We start from the raw sequence: 14,842 nt of genomic DNA, 5'->3' as shown, positions 1-14,842 counted from the left end.
TGGTGTCTGTGTTTGTGCAAAGGAAAACCAGAACTCCCTTCACTGGAAACATCCTGGGATGCATATCCATGTGAAAGCAAGGTTACTGTACAGGGATCAAGGCTTATGATGACTCCTACTGATAAGAGAACTGTACAATGCTGACTAGCGTAACACCAATTACATGAAATATCTGGACTACAGTATTTAATTGGACACATTACCAGATGAACTCCATCTCATACCCCACAGAACTCTTCCCTACTGAAAGGCATCACAATTCCCTTCTTGCCTGCATACTGGGTTTCTGTTCAGCAGAAAACAGTCTGAGTGGGGAGGTGATGCACACTAAAGCCTCATCCTTTGTGTGCAGGAAGGAGATGGGACCCAGGAGTGGATCCTTGATACACCAGTGTAGAAATACCCATCACTTATCCAAATACTTTAGAGAGATGCCTTAGAGTCAGTAAGCAATACTAAATACTGTAAGTAAGTAAAATATGCTACACAACAAATGTTAACAAGATATTAATAAGCAAATATTTCTTTTTTGAACATTTATCTTTCTAGTACAGGCTGATCAGAAAGACCTTTTTTTTACAACTATGTATCTTACTGGGGAAAAGATTTATAGAACTGAGATGACAGTATCTCAGTAACCACTAATGGTCTTCGTATCTTTAATGAGCCACTTAATGAAGTGAACTATTGATTAATTGAAATATAAAGATGACAAATGTAGTGTCCAAATCTTCTACTCAGTTTTGACTTTCTTCCCAAACAACATTTAATTGCATTTCTCTGAGGTTCATACTTTCAAACAGTTTGCACAGTTATTGCTTATAAATACAAAAATGTTCCTAAGTTTATGTCCAAGCCTATATTTTTCTCATGTTGTCCAATGCGTCATTTATACATCGGTCACTGATTTGTTTATGCCTTTATATTTTAGTGCAACTAGGACTTAAGGGAAGATTTGATGCAAATCCAGCATCTCAAGAGAGTTTCAGAATTAAGATATATGGCTGTTCCTGAAACTGTTTGGCAACAGAACTAAAATTGTGAACATAAGTATATTTCCAGGCATAATAATTCTGCCCAAGAAGAGCAGTACTTTCTTTTCTAATTTTCTCTGATGGGATTCTTTTGGTTCTCTTTGAATACATAGGGACAGGTCACACACAGTATCAAAGCTTAGAAAGCTGAGTTTAGCTACAAAGAAGGGAACTGCAGATGACTAGGGTTTTCCTGAACTTGAATCAAGACTTCATGTGAATGTTAATTATCATCAACTCTTCTGTTACTGGCAAGTGTATTTAATAGTCAAAGAAATAATAATTGCTTTTCATTTTATGAGCTACCGAGGATGTGTTTAATTCCTTACCTAAATTTTGCCACATGCTGAAGATTTCGCATCCCATTGTTACCCGCATGTCACCATATCTGCAATGCATTAAAAAAATAAAGCAAAACAGTGGAAGATCATTTAAAGACAATCAAGTTCATAAGCCATTCTGTGCCATTTTTAAGTGAAACGTCTCATTTGTAGTCCATAAAAAATTACTTCAAAAGCGATGATTTCTTCCAAGTTTTTGCTCTTTCCATTACACCCAGCTAAAGCCGAATTCCTAAACACAGGTTTACTTGCAATATTGTCAAAAGTATCAGTTCTTTCTAAATGCTATAAATCAGTAATCAGCTGTGAAGTAAAAGCTTTTTTTGGTTTTGTTTTTTTTTTTCAGTAATACGCCGTAGTTCTCTCTCTGAGAACAAATAGTTTTGCTCTAGCTTAAAGACATACAATTAATTCGTATGGACAACAGTGCAGTGCCTGGCAGAAACACCTGAACCAGTCTGAACCAACTTATGCACGAACTGGAAATTAGTGTTAGCACTGCTACACCATGGCTATTTTGCTCCCAATCTCTGAACCGATTTGGGCATTTCAATAAAGGCTGCTATCAGCCCTGAAGACTGATGATACCAGTTGGCCAGAACCAACTCTCATTCTAGTCAGTGGAAATACTGTGACCGTTACCTTTTGGTAGGCTTTTTTGCAACCTCCCATGTCTTGCATTTCGAGAAGCGGTTGAGCTATTACAGTTTTCTAAAAGCTGACAGCAGTACTTACTTTTCTAAAACCTTTTTCTTCTTGGAAGGTGTGAACATCTCCAGTTGCAGACATAACTGGTTTATAAAAATGACAGCAAGAAAAAAGTAGGAATCCCATATCTACAACAAGCATATGGCATTTGGTTATTTCATTTTCTCAGTACTACCGTTTTACGACTGCTCAATGCAAATTTTCAAATCACATCACTTGTTTCAGGCTCAACTAATAAATTACTCAAACTGTTTTTGGCTAAATTTCTTTGCATCCAAATATACTTTTCACCGACCACAAAATGTTCAGCAGAAATACATCTATTTTACACATTCTACATCTCTTAAATGTAAAAGTTTCAGAGTTACAGATAATTTTTTTTCCAATCCCTCCAAACCGGAAAACTTTAGCTTCTAAATTTGGAAACATTTTTCTGGTATATTTAAATAGAAGACTACAAAAAGTTATGCCTTTAAGTCCAAAAAACAAAAAATCCTGACACCTCAAAAGCTATCACATAACAGAATTGCCATTCTCTGGCCCATCCTACTTTATAATATTATTTGCAAGTCTCACTTGCTGCAGGCTTCACTGGGCAAAACTGAAGCCAGGTTTTGTTAACATACTGCAAATATACAGATGTTTTGTGCACATGCTTTATGAATCAGATGTTGACTCATCTACTTAGAAGATTTAAAGATAAACGTAAAGATGAATTTAAAATACATTAAAATATTCATTATTATAACCCAATTATAGATGCTCCATGGCAGGAGGAATAAAGAAGTGTAGGGGGAGCCCTATTCCAGACCCTGCAGTTCTGCAGGGTAGTAATAACATCGCTAAGCACGTTTCAGGAACATAGGTGCCTTGTCTACAGGAAACCCTTTAATCAGCTTTAGCCTCTGAACTTGTGGAACTTCATAAAGGATAGGCTTCCTCATGTCCAGTTATGTCAAGTAGATAAATCTGCATTCCTGCCAATCTCTCCAACAGGAGTCTGGATTTTCAGAGAAGTACCCACAACTCTGCTGGAAGTCAATGGGAGCATGCTGTCTCCTCTAGGAAGGAAATTCTGAGCTTTTTATGATGAAGCAATTGGACTAATGTCTCTTGGTTGGGCAGGATATTCATTCGGGTTTCCATGGGAATGGGTCTTTTCAGATGCGTTCCTAGGTCTTCTCATCTGAATCCTAAAAGCATCATTCTGTAATTCACAGTTTATCATAGGTGCCATATCTCACTATATGAGGTACTCACATCTTTAACTACATTCACCATGCAGTGTTATAATTTTCTAATTTTAATTATGCAGCATGTTAATTGGTCTTGAGAGAAATTACAGAAATGCAAACCCATATATTTTATAAATTTGCATCGATTAAAAAATGGAATAATTTTCATCTCTGTGATAACTCCAAAATAACAGACAAATAATAAAATTACTTCCTATAATCCAAAAAATTGCTATGCAAAAGTCCTGAATAAGTAATCTAACATAGAGGCTGAAATAACAAAATGAAAATAAGAAAAAATTAAAAAACCCCACAGCACTCCTGATTTTTAAGACAGGCGTGTATTTAAGAAAAAAACTTAATCTCTGAGCACTTGAAATTGCTGATTTAGTATATGTTCTAGCTGTTTAGATGCTGGAGCTAAGTTTTATAACAAACAACCAAGCCACAGGATGATGTAGCAGCTGTTGCATCTATCTTATGTTAAACACATTTACTCTACCTTGTAATCAAAGTTTTCATTTAAGAAGTTTTTACGAAGGGCATCCGAAAGGTACAAGACTGTAGTAATGATCACACTGGGAAGAAAAGAATGAAAAAGACAGTAGGTTTAAGTGGAAATTCATATTTAAGACTCAGAGCCAGACAATTTTCCAATGAAGAGATAGATGTAGCATATATGGTGGCATTAAATACTACATTTTAAACACGTACAGATATCTGACTACTAACAGCATGTATTGACAGAAAACATGTACATTAAGAAAAAAAATAAATAGGTGTGATGTAAGAATGTGTACTGAAAACATGTTCTGTATAGAAGAATATAATTGAACAAAAAGACAACCCATAAATTTTGTTCTGCAAATAACGCTGATATCAGATTTAACACGCACTTTGCCCTACTAGCACTAATATATACAGTTGAGCAATTTGCTTTTAGCTTTCTAGGTACTAAAAATATGTGTGTATAGATTATAAAGATAAAATATCTAGTAATTACCAATATACAATATTGACAGCCCTATGGACAAAGAGTCTTTTCAATGACAACAGATAAATGCAAAACTGCATGAGCTCTGTGAGAAAGATCTGCTTCTCAAGATCTCTATTCCGTATGTTGTAAATGGTCATACGTTGCTCTACATTGACACCTGCCCGAATTGTATTAATCTATCTTAGATAAATATAGACATCCAAAATCCTTTCACAGTGGTTGTCACCAGAGGTCAATGACAGCCTTGTTCATTGTAGCAATCAAGTTTGGTAATCTACAGAAATAGAACATCCTTAAAGATTATTTAAATATAATTCATTTCAATGATTCAACCCTTAAGCTAACCTCCACAGCACTTGTGTCTATCAACACATTTAGTCAAACCAAAAATCCATATAAACCATTAAATTCTTTTTGAAAGTAGTCAGTATTGAATGCTTATGGGGGAGGAAAAAAGATAAACATAGAATGCTCTTTTCACTGTTATACTCATGTATTTTACCACAATCAACTCTTTAAAGACCTGCAGAGAACAAAGTTATATCTACATTTCATTTAATTACCATCTATCTACTATTAATACGCCTAGTACTTCTTTGAACATGGTTCCTGACCTGTATGCTGTTACAATGCTAAAATTTGTTTCCCTTTCCATACTTTGGGCTTCATTTTTTACTATTTTTGTAATGCATTCAAGACAAAATATGTTTAAATAATATATTTTATTTAATAACAGCAATATATATACACACATATTTTAAGGTATAGTATTTTTCATCTTCACAACACTGAAGAATTATACGTTAACCAACCCACCGAGGCTATATTTTTCTTCTGGTACTTTTGACAGATTTCAAGTTTATAAATACAAAATGGCTATGTATCATTTAGCTTATTACTAGTTCAAATGTTTGCTTCCATTTCTCTATTTTTAAAATGACTGTCCCTGCCAAACTTTACCTTCTGGTTTGGTGTCTCCGAACACCTGTAACAGCCACATCTGAGACTGTTTTTAACAGTGCTTGAGTCTCAAGTTTAATTGTTCAAATGTCATTTTTATACAGTATAATTGTTGAGAAAATAATATGTAACTTTTTTACCCAAGTAGCGTTCCATGTTTAGCACTCATCGTATAGTTTACCCCATTTTTCTACCAATGGGGAGTTACAGTGTGTGTACAGCACTCCTTGTCGCAGCAGGGAAAACAAAGTGAAACATTAACAAACTGTAATATAAGAATCAAGGCATGCATAAGAAGAGTCCCGTCATTCCTGTTATTGTGCATGATTTCATTTACAGCCCATGTGTTTCACAAAAAGGAAATAGTTTGCATATTTCAGGAAGATGTTCTGCTAGCGAAGGTCAGTTCATCAGAACTATTGCTATGTAGAATTTCAACCTAAGTCCAAAGCAATAAAATTGTATGCAAGAGAAAATTCCACAAGATCTCAAGAACTGCAACCATATTGCTAAGTTTACATTACAGAGTTCTATTTAGGTCTGAGACAACTCCTTTCTTCTCACATTCTTTCCATGGCAGGTGAAGCTGAAGAGAAAGATCTGCTTAAATTCTTACGAGAAGGTTATTAGAGTAGAAATCTTAAATTCAATTATTGTAATATTTTTTTCCAGAATTTTCCTGAGATAATAAAATGACTGCAACACAGGTATTTCTTGCTATGGGCAACATAGCTCAGGTTTCATTTATCCGGTAAGCCAAAGATATGTTATGGATTAGTTTATAAAACGTGGGTCTGCAGAGTGAGAGTGTATATGCTGTAGATAAAAAGCCTCAAACCATCAGACTGAGCACAGACAGATGAAGCCATCAGTTTTGACCCACAACCTGTTATTCTGAATCCACAATGAACTAAAGTCAAGTACGATAGAAAACATTGCTAAGGTTGGAGGGTTCTCTTTCCTCTTTTCCTACAAGAAATGTAGGTTCTATTAAAAAAAAAAGCAAACCCACACAAAGCAGAGACAGCAGCCAGAGGACAGATGGACGGCTGCCCGATCCGGTACGATACTCACATTCCAAGTTGCTTCCCAGCCAATGACTTCAAAACAACAACAACATTTATTTAAAATCCATTTGAGTATCAAACTAGAAAACATTGAGTTTGTGACAAGACTTGCTTTTCTTCCTCTTACCACCTGCCACATATTTGTTCGCAATCACTGACTGTTCTGCAGGAGAAAAACCTCTGCTTTTAGCTACTAAATCATTCTGGGCTCATACATGGAATGCTAACCCAAGGTCCGGTCAGGCCATTTTTGACAGAGTGGCTTTTCCATAACATTTTCACAGCAAACCTTTCTGCAATAACCTGTTTGAAAAATCCAAAGCAGCCCCCAGAAGTTCAACAACTGGTTGGCTGCCAGGACTATGCTCTGGCAACCTGGCTTTTGCCTGGGTAGCCAACAGTAGAAAACGAAAACTTTCTTTTTCCATTCTGATATGGGACAAATATATAACATTAGCTTCTCATTTCATCCTTTGCTATTTCAGAGTGAAATCTTTCCAAGCACAGAGGTGTTTGAACAAAAAAAATGTTTCTTTCATATTTCATAAGTAAATGAAATGAACCTAGAGTCACATATATGTGTATATATCTACTGTTATATGTAGATAAACTTATTCATACACGCATACTTATGCTTTTTGTGACAGACTCTCAGGTTCAGTTGTTAGCAACATTTTGTATTACATAAAACCAAGGGTGTTGTTAGCAACACTGTGTATTACATAAAAGCAAGAATTTTGGTTCATTGTAGGAGTCTCAGACTCCCACACCATGGAAGCTAACAGGATTCTTCAGAGCAGCCATAATGATGAAACTAATGCTAATTTGATATCTTCCTTTACTGTGTATTCTGTTTGAGCTATTTTTAAAAAAATAAACATGTCTTCCAGTCATTACTGAATTAGATAAACAAAAGGATTCTCTGTTTAAAGTCACTATGCCCAACTGCCAGTAGATACATTTGGAATTTTAGTACAAGCAACACATTATAGTAAATCTTACTCTACAGATCAACCATTTTACTATAAATAATAGTCATACATCCATTTTGTATGTTCATAAAAACTGAGAATTGGATGATCTAGCATCTCTACCATTCAATAAAATGCTTGCAAGGATATACATTAGTTAAACATACAGAGGTCTTTAAAATGAAAGTGTCTTGCATACCAAGAGCATTGGAAAATCAGTTCATTGTTCAATAATACATAGGCACAGTATGTTACAAATATCAAACCTTTGCTCAGCAAGTAATAGAAACTCACTTTGCCCTCCAACAGCCTCCGCAATGGTTAATGAAACATGACATACCTGGAGTTCAGCTGAGTCTGATAAGTGCTCTCAAAAGATGCCGGTCAATTAAAGCTTTAGATAAGAGATTCTTTTCCTAACCTTAGGGTAACTTAAGCAAGTGACCATTACACAGTGACTTCCAGTTGAGAAAGATATCATGAAGATGTTATCCAGAAGCTTCAATTTTAGTCTGGCATATTTTATTATAGAATTTTAGATTCCTCTCTGGCGCTAGGCAACTGATTCAGACATCTTCCTATATTATGTGGTGTTCATTTGCATTTCCAAATAGAAGCTTTGCTTAGAGGGCCAGCAAGCTAGCCTACCACCTAGTCGATGTAGAAAGTAAGTCTATCCCTATAATGAAAGAAATTAAAACTGTATTTTCCACAGTATACATAAAAACATAATTTGTCACTCGGTAGTAACACTCATGTTAGAAATATTAGATAACCATAAGTAATTATTTTGCTTTGCTGAATGTACGCTGATTAGCTCACTACAAATATGGTTATGCAGTTTTAAACAGAGTTAATTTCTGTCTCATTGCTCAACTGTTAGAAGCTAATAAACCTTAAGGATTTTTTGCATGTTCTCCTCCTTCCTTCACAGAACACAATTCAAAAAAAGAACTATTTCTCTGCTTTAGTGCTAAGTCTGCCATTTTAAATGTTACTTTATTTCTCAAATTTTGGAAGTCATTAATACTTTTTCATGATGGGCATCCGAACATTCAGAATTATAGATTATGCATGTGTCATCATGAAGTATCTTAATTTCTGGATAGTTACACATTTATCTTCATGAGCTCACAGTATCTTCTGGGGTTTTTTTAATCCCAGACAGGATCCAAGTATCAGATGCTACGTAATTACTGAAAATACTGCAACAAGAAAGGAAAAAATCTAGAAGCCAGGGGGCAGCAATATTTTTATATATAAATATTATATATTGAGAGACTTATGGTATTTTAAGATCTAATAATCTTTTAGGTAATTGAAATTCTGCATGTATAAATAAGAAAAAATGAAAACCTTTTTTTCTTCCCCTCAGGAAAAGCTCATTACCTGATTATATCCTTGCTAGGACTCATTTCTTCTCTAGGCTCAGACAGGCTAAATCTCTCTTCCTGTAAATACCAGACAGTTTGAATTTTTATATCACTCTAGGGACAGGGGAGAGAGAAGACAGTGCTGCCGGTGATGCGATTGCAGTGATGGGTGAAGCTAATCTGCCTTCAGATTAGCTACCGGTTCTCGGGCTGAAGCCCAGACAGCCAAGAAGGCGGCCATCCGACACAAGAAACACAACAGTCATTTTATTCCTGGGAAGCAGGAGTTAGAGAAGATCCAGACTGTTAATGGATTACTTGATTATGCTCTTAAAAAAAGATGGGCTAAACCATCTGGTTTTTCCTTTTAGACGTGAACAGAGCAAGGAGTTCAAGAGGTTTTGCCTGCAATCCTGAAGAGTCTCAGATCATTGGAAGCGCTCTGGCTCATCAAGCGAAGCTCAGGGAGAACAGCTCACAGCCGCTTCTGTCTGTGGTGCAGGCAGTGCCCTAATTTCTCATCCTGCCTCAAGGCATTTAAAGATTTTGGGGTGAGACAATTCTAGCTGTCCCGGTTTTCAGCTGGGACAGAGTTAATTTGCACAAGAAGCTGGGAGGGGACACAGCTGACCCAAACTAGCCAAAGGGATTCTCTATACCTTATGACCTCATGTTCAGTATATAAGGGGAGAGCTGGCTGGGGAGGAGGGGTTGTTGCTCAGGGCTGGGCTGGGCATCCAGCTCCGGGGGTGAACAAATTGCATTGTGTATCACCCGCTTTGTATACTCTAAGTAGTGTTGTTATTTTCCTCTTCCTTTGCTGTTCCAGTAAACTGTCCTTATCCCAACCCACGAGTTTTCCCTTTACCTTCTGATTCTCCTCCCCATCCCACTGGGGAAGAGGGGTGAGCGAGCAGCTGCATGGTGCTCAGCTGCTGGCTTCGGCTAAATCACAACACTAGCAAAGCTGTGTGGCTCTGTGCTTTTGCACACCCCCCAGAAGCTGAAGGAAGGCAGCCACTGCAACGGCAGTGGGGAACACAAGTGAAAAGAAGGAGCTCCTGTTCAGAAGCAGCTCCAGAAAAACTAGTGCTCTGCAGCTGAGGAGAGAATAGAAGTGGATTTTCTTTTCCGCTGCCTCAAAAAGGAACAGAAACTAAGCCATAGATATATAACATAGGAACGATGAGTCTTTAGTTCACACCACACTTTTAAAGACACCTGGCCAACCCTCTGTTTCAGAGCAAACCAGAATTTCCTCCACCAAGGAACGAATGCCTAGCAAAGCAATTACTGAATGCTGAATTGGTAAAGATGCATTTACATCCCACTTGCTGGCAGTAATACTTATGCAATTGCGTGTTATCGGGTTCAGTTAGCCGACTGGCTTCTCATGGTCAGTTCCTATCGGCAGTTATTATCAACTTCTGCCTATCTTCTTTGCTGGACAGAACTGGACATAGAGTCACGTCCTCGATGGTCAGAAACAACATGACACAGATTAATACAAGGAGATGTGTGATGCTAACAAAAATACTGGTGCAAGTAAGTATTCCTTTTGCAGAACTTAGTATCATCATCTTTAGCAAATCTGAACACCACCAGCCCGAGAAACACGTGCCAAGGTCGTTCCTAAATCTTAGTTTTGTACGTGTCAGCTGTTGCAAAGCTATCTGCCAAGCCAGCTGTTTCTGGAATATATAACAGTTTCTTACATTATCTATTTAGTTTAAAAGTTCCTATGTTTTTTCCCCTCTTTCCTGTGTTTCTTAATTTATTTCTTAAACATGATTACCAGATGCAGGCTGGTATCAGCCATATCTTCTTTAATATCATACACAGAAACAAATGATCAAATCCATTCTTTGATTATTAACATATTTTTTTTTCTGGAATTCAAACCTGGCAAGATTAGCAACACTAAATGAAGTAATAAAAATAAGCAAGAAACATTTTTTTTAGTAATGACAAAGTTTGAACAAATACTATGATGCTTGCATATCTACACACACACACTTAAATATATATCATGAACACAAGTTTTGCCAAATTTAATTGTAACAATAATATTGTTACTAGTAGTCTGTACAGCACCATGAATTTAAATTCTCCTTGGAGCCAGAAAGCACAATGCAGACTAAAAACCAATTTCCATCAGGCATCGCAATATGTACCATGAAGTTTAAGTCAATCCAAAATCCTGGATTCCTAGGTCTACCCAACACAACCCAATGATGACATTGGTATTTTTATAATTGTGTTGACTGTTCAGCTGGCTTATCTGATCAAAAGCTAAACCTACAAAAAATGATAGCTGGTGACATAGGTGAAACAAAATTCAATAGCTTTAGACCCGTTGTAATGACTTCTCAGAAACACTGGGAACACATTTCTCTAAAAATAAGGCCTGAGCAGAGAAAGAAGAGCTCAAAGGCAGGTTGCACCTCAAAGTCTCACCAGGCAATGCTTAGAGCCCTACAGTACTGTTGCCTGTGCTGCACCCCATTTCCTGATTTGTGATTTTTCTGACAAGCACTTAATTAACAAACATGCAAAAGCATCTTTAATGATATCACAGCAGATAATTTCTCCTTGAGAGCAAACAGATCTTTACCAACTCAGCATTTCAACAAACAGATTTGAAACAAAGTTCTGTTGAGACTTGTCATTTGCTACTTGGAAAACAAAGCTGTTGATGCTTAGCATCTTCATTCTGTAAAAGTGTTTCTGAGTTTCCAGTTATATGTGCTTACTGAAATTCAGAAGAGAAAGAGGTAGAGTTTATATTATGAATTTGTCATATAACATAAGTCCAGAGATTCTAAATCTTAAATTCAAAAATGAAAAACTGCAGCCAGCATTATAAAAGATATTTTGCATTTTTATTGCACACATCATATAACTTTATTTATTTATAGCATGATCTTCGTATACTACCAGTATTTTTTATTAACATTAAAAATGCCTTACTTGTTTGCAACCAAACGCATCACTGTCCAGTCTTTCGGAAACATCTCTGGTCGTATTAGTATCCGAAATACAGTGAAAATCTGCAGCAGGAAATCCTTTAGAAGGAAAAGAAGCAATCATATGTTTTTGCTGCCTTAAAAAGAGCAGTGAGCTTTAAAAATATTTTAATCAGAGACAAAAAAATCATTATACAAATAGCAGAATGGCATTTATTTTCAACGTAGATACACCTCTGAATATTTTTCCATTTTTTGATTCCCCAAGAAAGCTTCAAATAGTGATTTAATTCATTTTTCTTAAAAGGAGGAAAATAATTTAATGTGCTATTTGATTGACAGCAATGCATAAGAGAAATGTCAAAGATGCATTTGGTTTCCACCCATACACTTCCACAAATGCGATCCCGAGAACAATTTGCAAATCAAAAAAGCACTTTACAAACACTACAGACTTCTGAATATCTCCTTAATCATGCCAGGTTTTCATCACTTTCAAGATTTATTCTAAAAGTGGCATTATTTGGTGGGAAAGACAGAGAGTGTAAGGACAATTTTATCATTGGGTTTGCAAAGACCAGTGAATTCAGTAGCGATGCCCAGGCCCCTGAACTGTTATCGCAGCTGGCTGGCTGTATGCAGGTCATTTAAATATTCTGCCTCGTTTGCTGAACCCAAAAAATAGTGAACACGTCAGCTACTTTGAACGTAGAAAGCACTGCTTAAGAGCTTTTAGCATTATCATCTCCTATGTCATTTAACTCATTATAAATAACTAAATTAAACTATTCCTCTCAGCACATGTGTTTTCAGATTTTCTTTTCACAAATAAAACTACCAACAAGGGTAATATTTCTAATGGCCCAACCTTATTGTGTATAGTACTGCCAGTATTTTTTTAGCAAGCAAAATGGAGCTTTTGACATCACGAAGAGCACGAGGCAAGTGATATAACACGCCTAACAGAATCAGTGTGGTACCTGACCTTGAAATGTTTTGTATTGATTTTGCCCACATCACTTCTAGAGAGTTAGCCTGAAACACAGATGAGATGAAGATGCAACCAAAGGATACCAAATAATTTTGAACACCAAAATATATTCTCAAGTGCATTTACCAAAGTGTAGATGATGGGCATTGCACAACAGATGTCTTTCATTAGAGAATCACTGTAAAGGGGGACGAATGCAGGAGCTGGGAAAGGCAGCTGAGATCCCTGCACCCACCCACCAGAGAAGATTACATAAAAGAGACAACCTGTTTTCTGAGCAAGATGCCAAAAATTTCTCTGTACTAAAGAGTATAAACGATATTCACTGCAGATAACATAGTGTTTGAATGCAGGTGACCAGCTCTACCAATAAACAAGTAGCTCTATGAGCAACACATTTATTCCAGACCACTTTCCTATATCTTTGCACCTTGTAGTCAAATTTCAACACTTCCACCTGCTCCTCTTTTCTTTAGGGGTTACCTCCTTTCCCTGTACTGCAATCCCTGCATCTCTGTGCCATAATCCCAACAATACGGCAATGCCTCGAATGCTGCTGTATGTCACCTCACAATAATGTCCCAAATTCTCCCATATCCCATTTTTATCCTGCCTGTTGGCCAGACACAATACGTGTTGCTGGTGTTCGGCAGCTAACAGACTGGCTGCTGAACTGAAGAGACACAATGGCTCCTGTTGCGAAACCAAGCAATGGTTTAAGGACTTAAAACCCAAGGGCTGCGTGAGGTGTAAACTTAGTGCCTTTGAGACCTACGGGCTGCTGCCAAAGCCTGCTGAAATTCATTAGCTTGTTCAAACATCATTAAGAAAGGAATAATAGAGGGGAAGATCATATATACTTCATTTCTTTAGTTAACTAGGCTAAAACCAGAATAAATCTTTTATTCCAGGCAAGTTTTAAAGCAAAGCAAATGTAGACACTGGCATTAAATTTTGAATCATTAACACCAGGCCAATTATTTCTAATTTTAACAGAAAAAATATAAAACTGTGCCACCAATTTAGTGATAAGTAATATTAGATAAAAAACCGTGGATTTGAAAAGCCCGAGTAAGACTGAAGATCTCTCTATTACAGTACATGTTAAAAACATATACAGAAAATGCAGTATAATCGGGTCCTGCACTTGGGTCACCACAACCCCATGCAACACTACAGGCTTGGGGGAGAGTGGCTGGAAAGCTGCCTGGCGGAAAAGAACCTGGGGGTGTTGGTCAACAGCCGGCTGAATATGAACCAGCAGTGTGCCCAGGTGGCCAAGGCGGCCAACAGCATCCTGGCTTGTATCAGAACTAGTGTGGCCAGCAGGACCAGGGAAGTGATCATCCCCCTGGACTCAGAGCACTGGTGAGGCCGCACCTCGAGTACCGTGTTCAGTTTTGGGCCCCTCACTACAAGAAAGACATTGAGGTGCTGGAGCACATCTAAAGAAGGGCAACAAAGCTGGTGAAGGGTCCAGAGCACAAGTCTTATGAGGAGCGGCTGAGGGAACAGGGGCTGTTTAGCCTGGAGAAAAGGAGGCTGAGGGGAGACCTTCTCCCTCTCTACAGCTACCTGAAAGGAGGTTGTAGTGAGGTGAGGGTTGGTCTCTTTTCCCAAGTAACAAGTGATGAGAGGAAATGGCCTCAAGTTGTGTTGGGGGAGGTTTAGATTGGATATTAGGAAAAATTTATTTACAGAAAGGGTTATCAGTCATTGGAACAGGCTGCCCAGGGAAGTGGTTGAGCCGCCATGCCTGGAGGCATTTAAAAGACGTGTAGATGTGGTGCTTAGGGATGTGGTTTAGTGGTTGGACTTGGCAGTGCTAGGTTAATGGTTGGACTTGATGATGTTAAAGGTCTTTTCCAACGAAAACAATTCGATGATCCTATCTATGATTATATTCTATAATTCAAAGCAGAAATAAAACTGAAACAGATAACTTATAAAAAAACTTTAGCAAAACTAGTCAATTGTAAGATTTTCAAGATACAACTATTAAGCTTCTATTAACAGAATTAATCTGTAGGTAATTTTTATTTTTCATGATTCAGTTTTTTTATATTTGGTAATACATTTCCCTAGGAATCCATTATAAGCATGAAAATAACCAAAGGGTAAATGCCAGTTGACTAGTCCTATACTTTGCCATTAATGTGCTGGTATCCCTCATGTGTCAGCACTGCTTATCAATATTCA

The 14,842-nt window shown here is 37.2% G+C and overlaps 1 protein-coding gene across 7 annotated transcripts in view; it reads right to left on the bottom strand.

Moving 5' to 3' along the window:
- The window catches only part of DOCK4 (dedicator of cytokinesis 4), a 260,824-nt gene that overhangs the window by 48,307 nt on the left and 197,675 nt on the right, over nucleotides 1-14,842 (bottom strand). For all 7 annotated transcript variants that reach the window (XM_054817043.1, XM_054817070.1, XM_054817078.1 and 4 more), the window contains 4 exons: nucleotides 11,657-11,751; nucleotides 3,821-3,896; nucleotides 2,111-2,211; nucleotides 1,364-1,422 (listed from right to left, as the gene is read on the bottom strand). In XM_054817043.1, the coding sequence (XP_054673018.1) occupies nucleotides 1,364-1,422; nucleotides 2,111-2,211; nucleotides 3,821-3,896; nucleotides 11,657-11,751 (331 nt within the window). The remainder of the gene's footprint in view (nucleotides 1-1,363; nucleotides 1,423-2,110; nucleotides 2,212-3,820; nucleotides 3,897-11,656; nucleotides 11,752-14,842) is intronic.

Source organism: Grus americana, chromosome 1, assembly GCF_028858705.1.
Source record: "Grus americana isolate bGruAme1 chromosome 1, bGruAme1.mat, whole genome shotgun sequence".
Classification (NCBI taxonomy): Eukaryota; Metazoa; Chordata; class Aves; order Gruiformes; family Gruidae; genus Grus; species Grus americana.
Note: the sequence above shows the minus strand (reverse complement) of the source record. Positions and strands in the feature narration are given on the sequence as shown.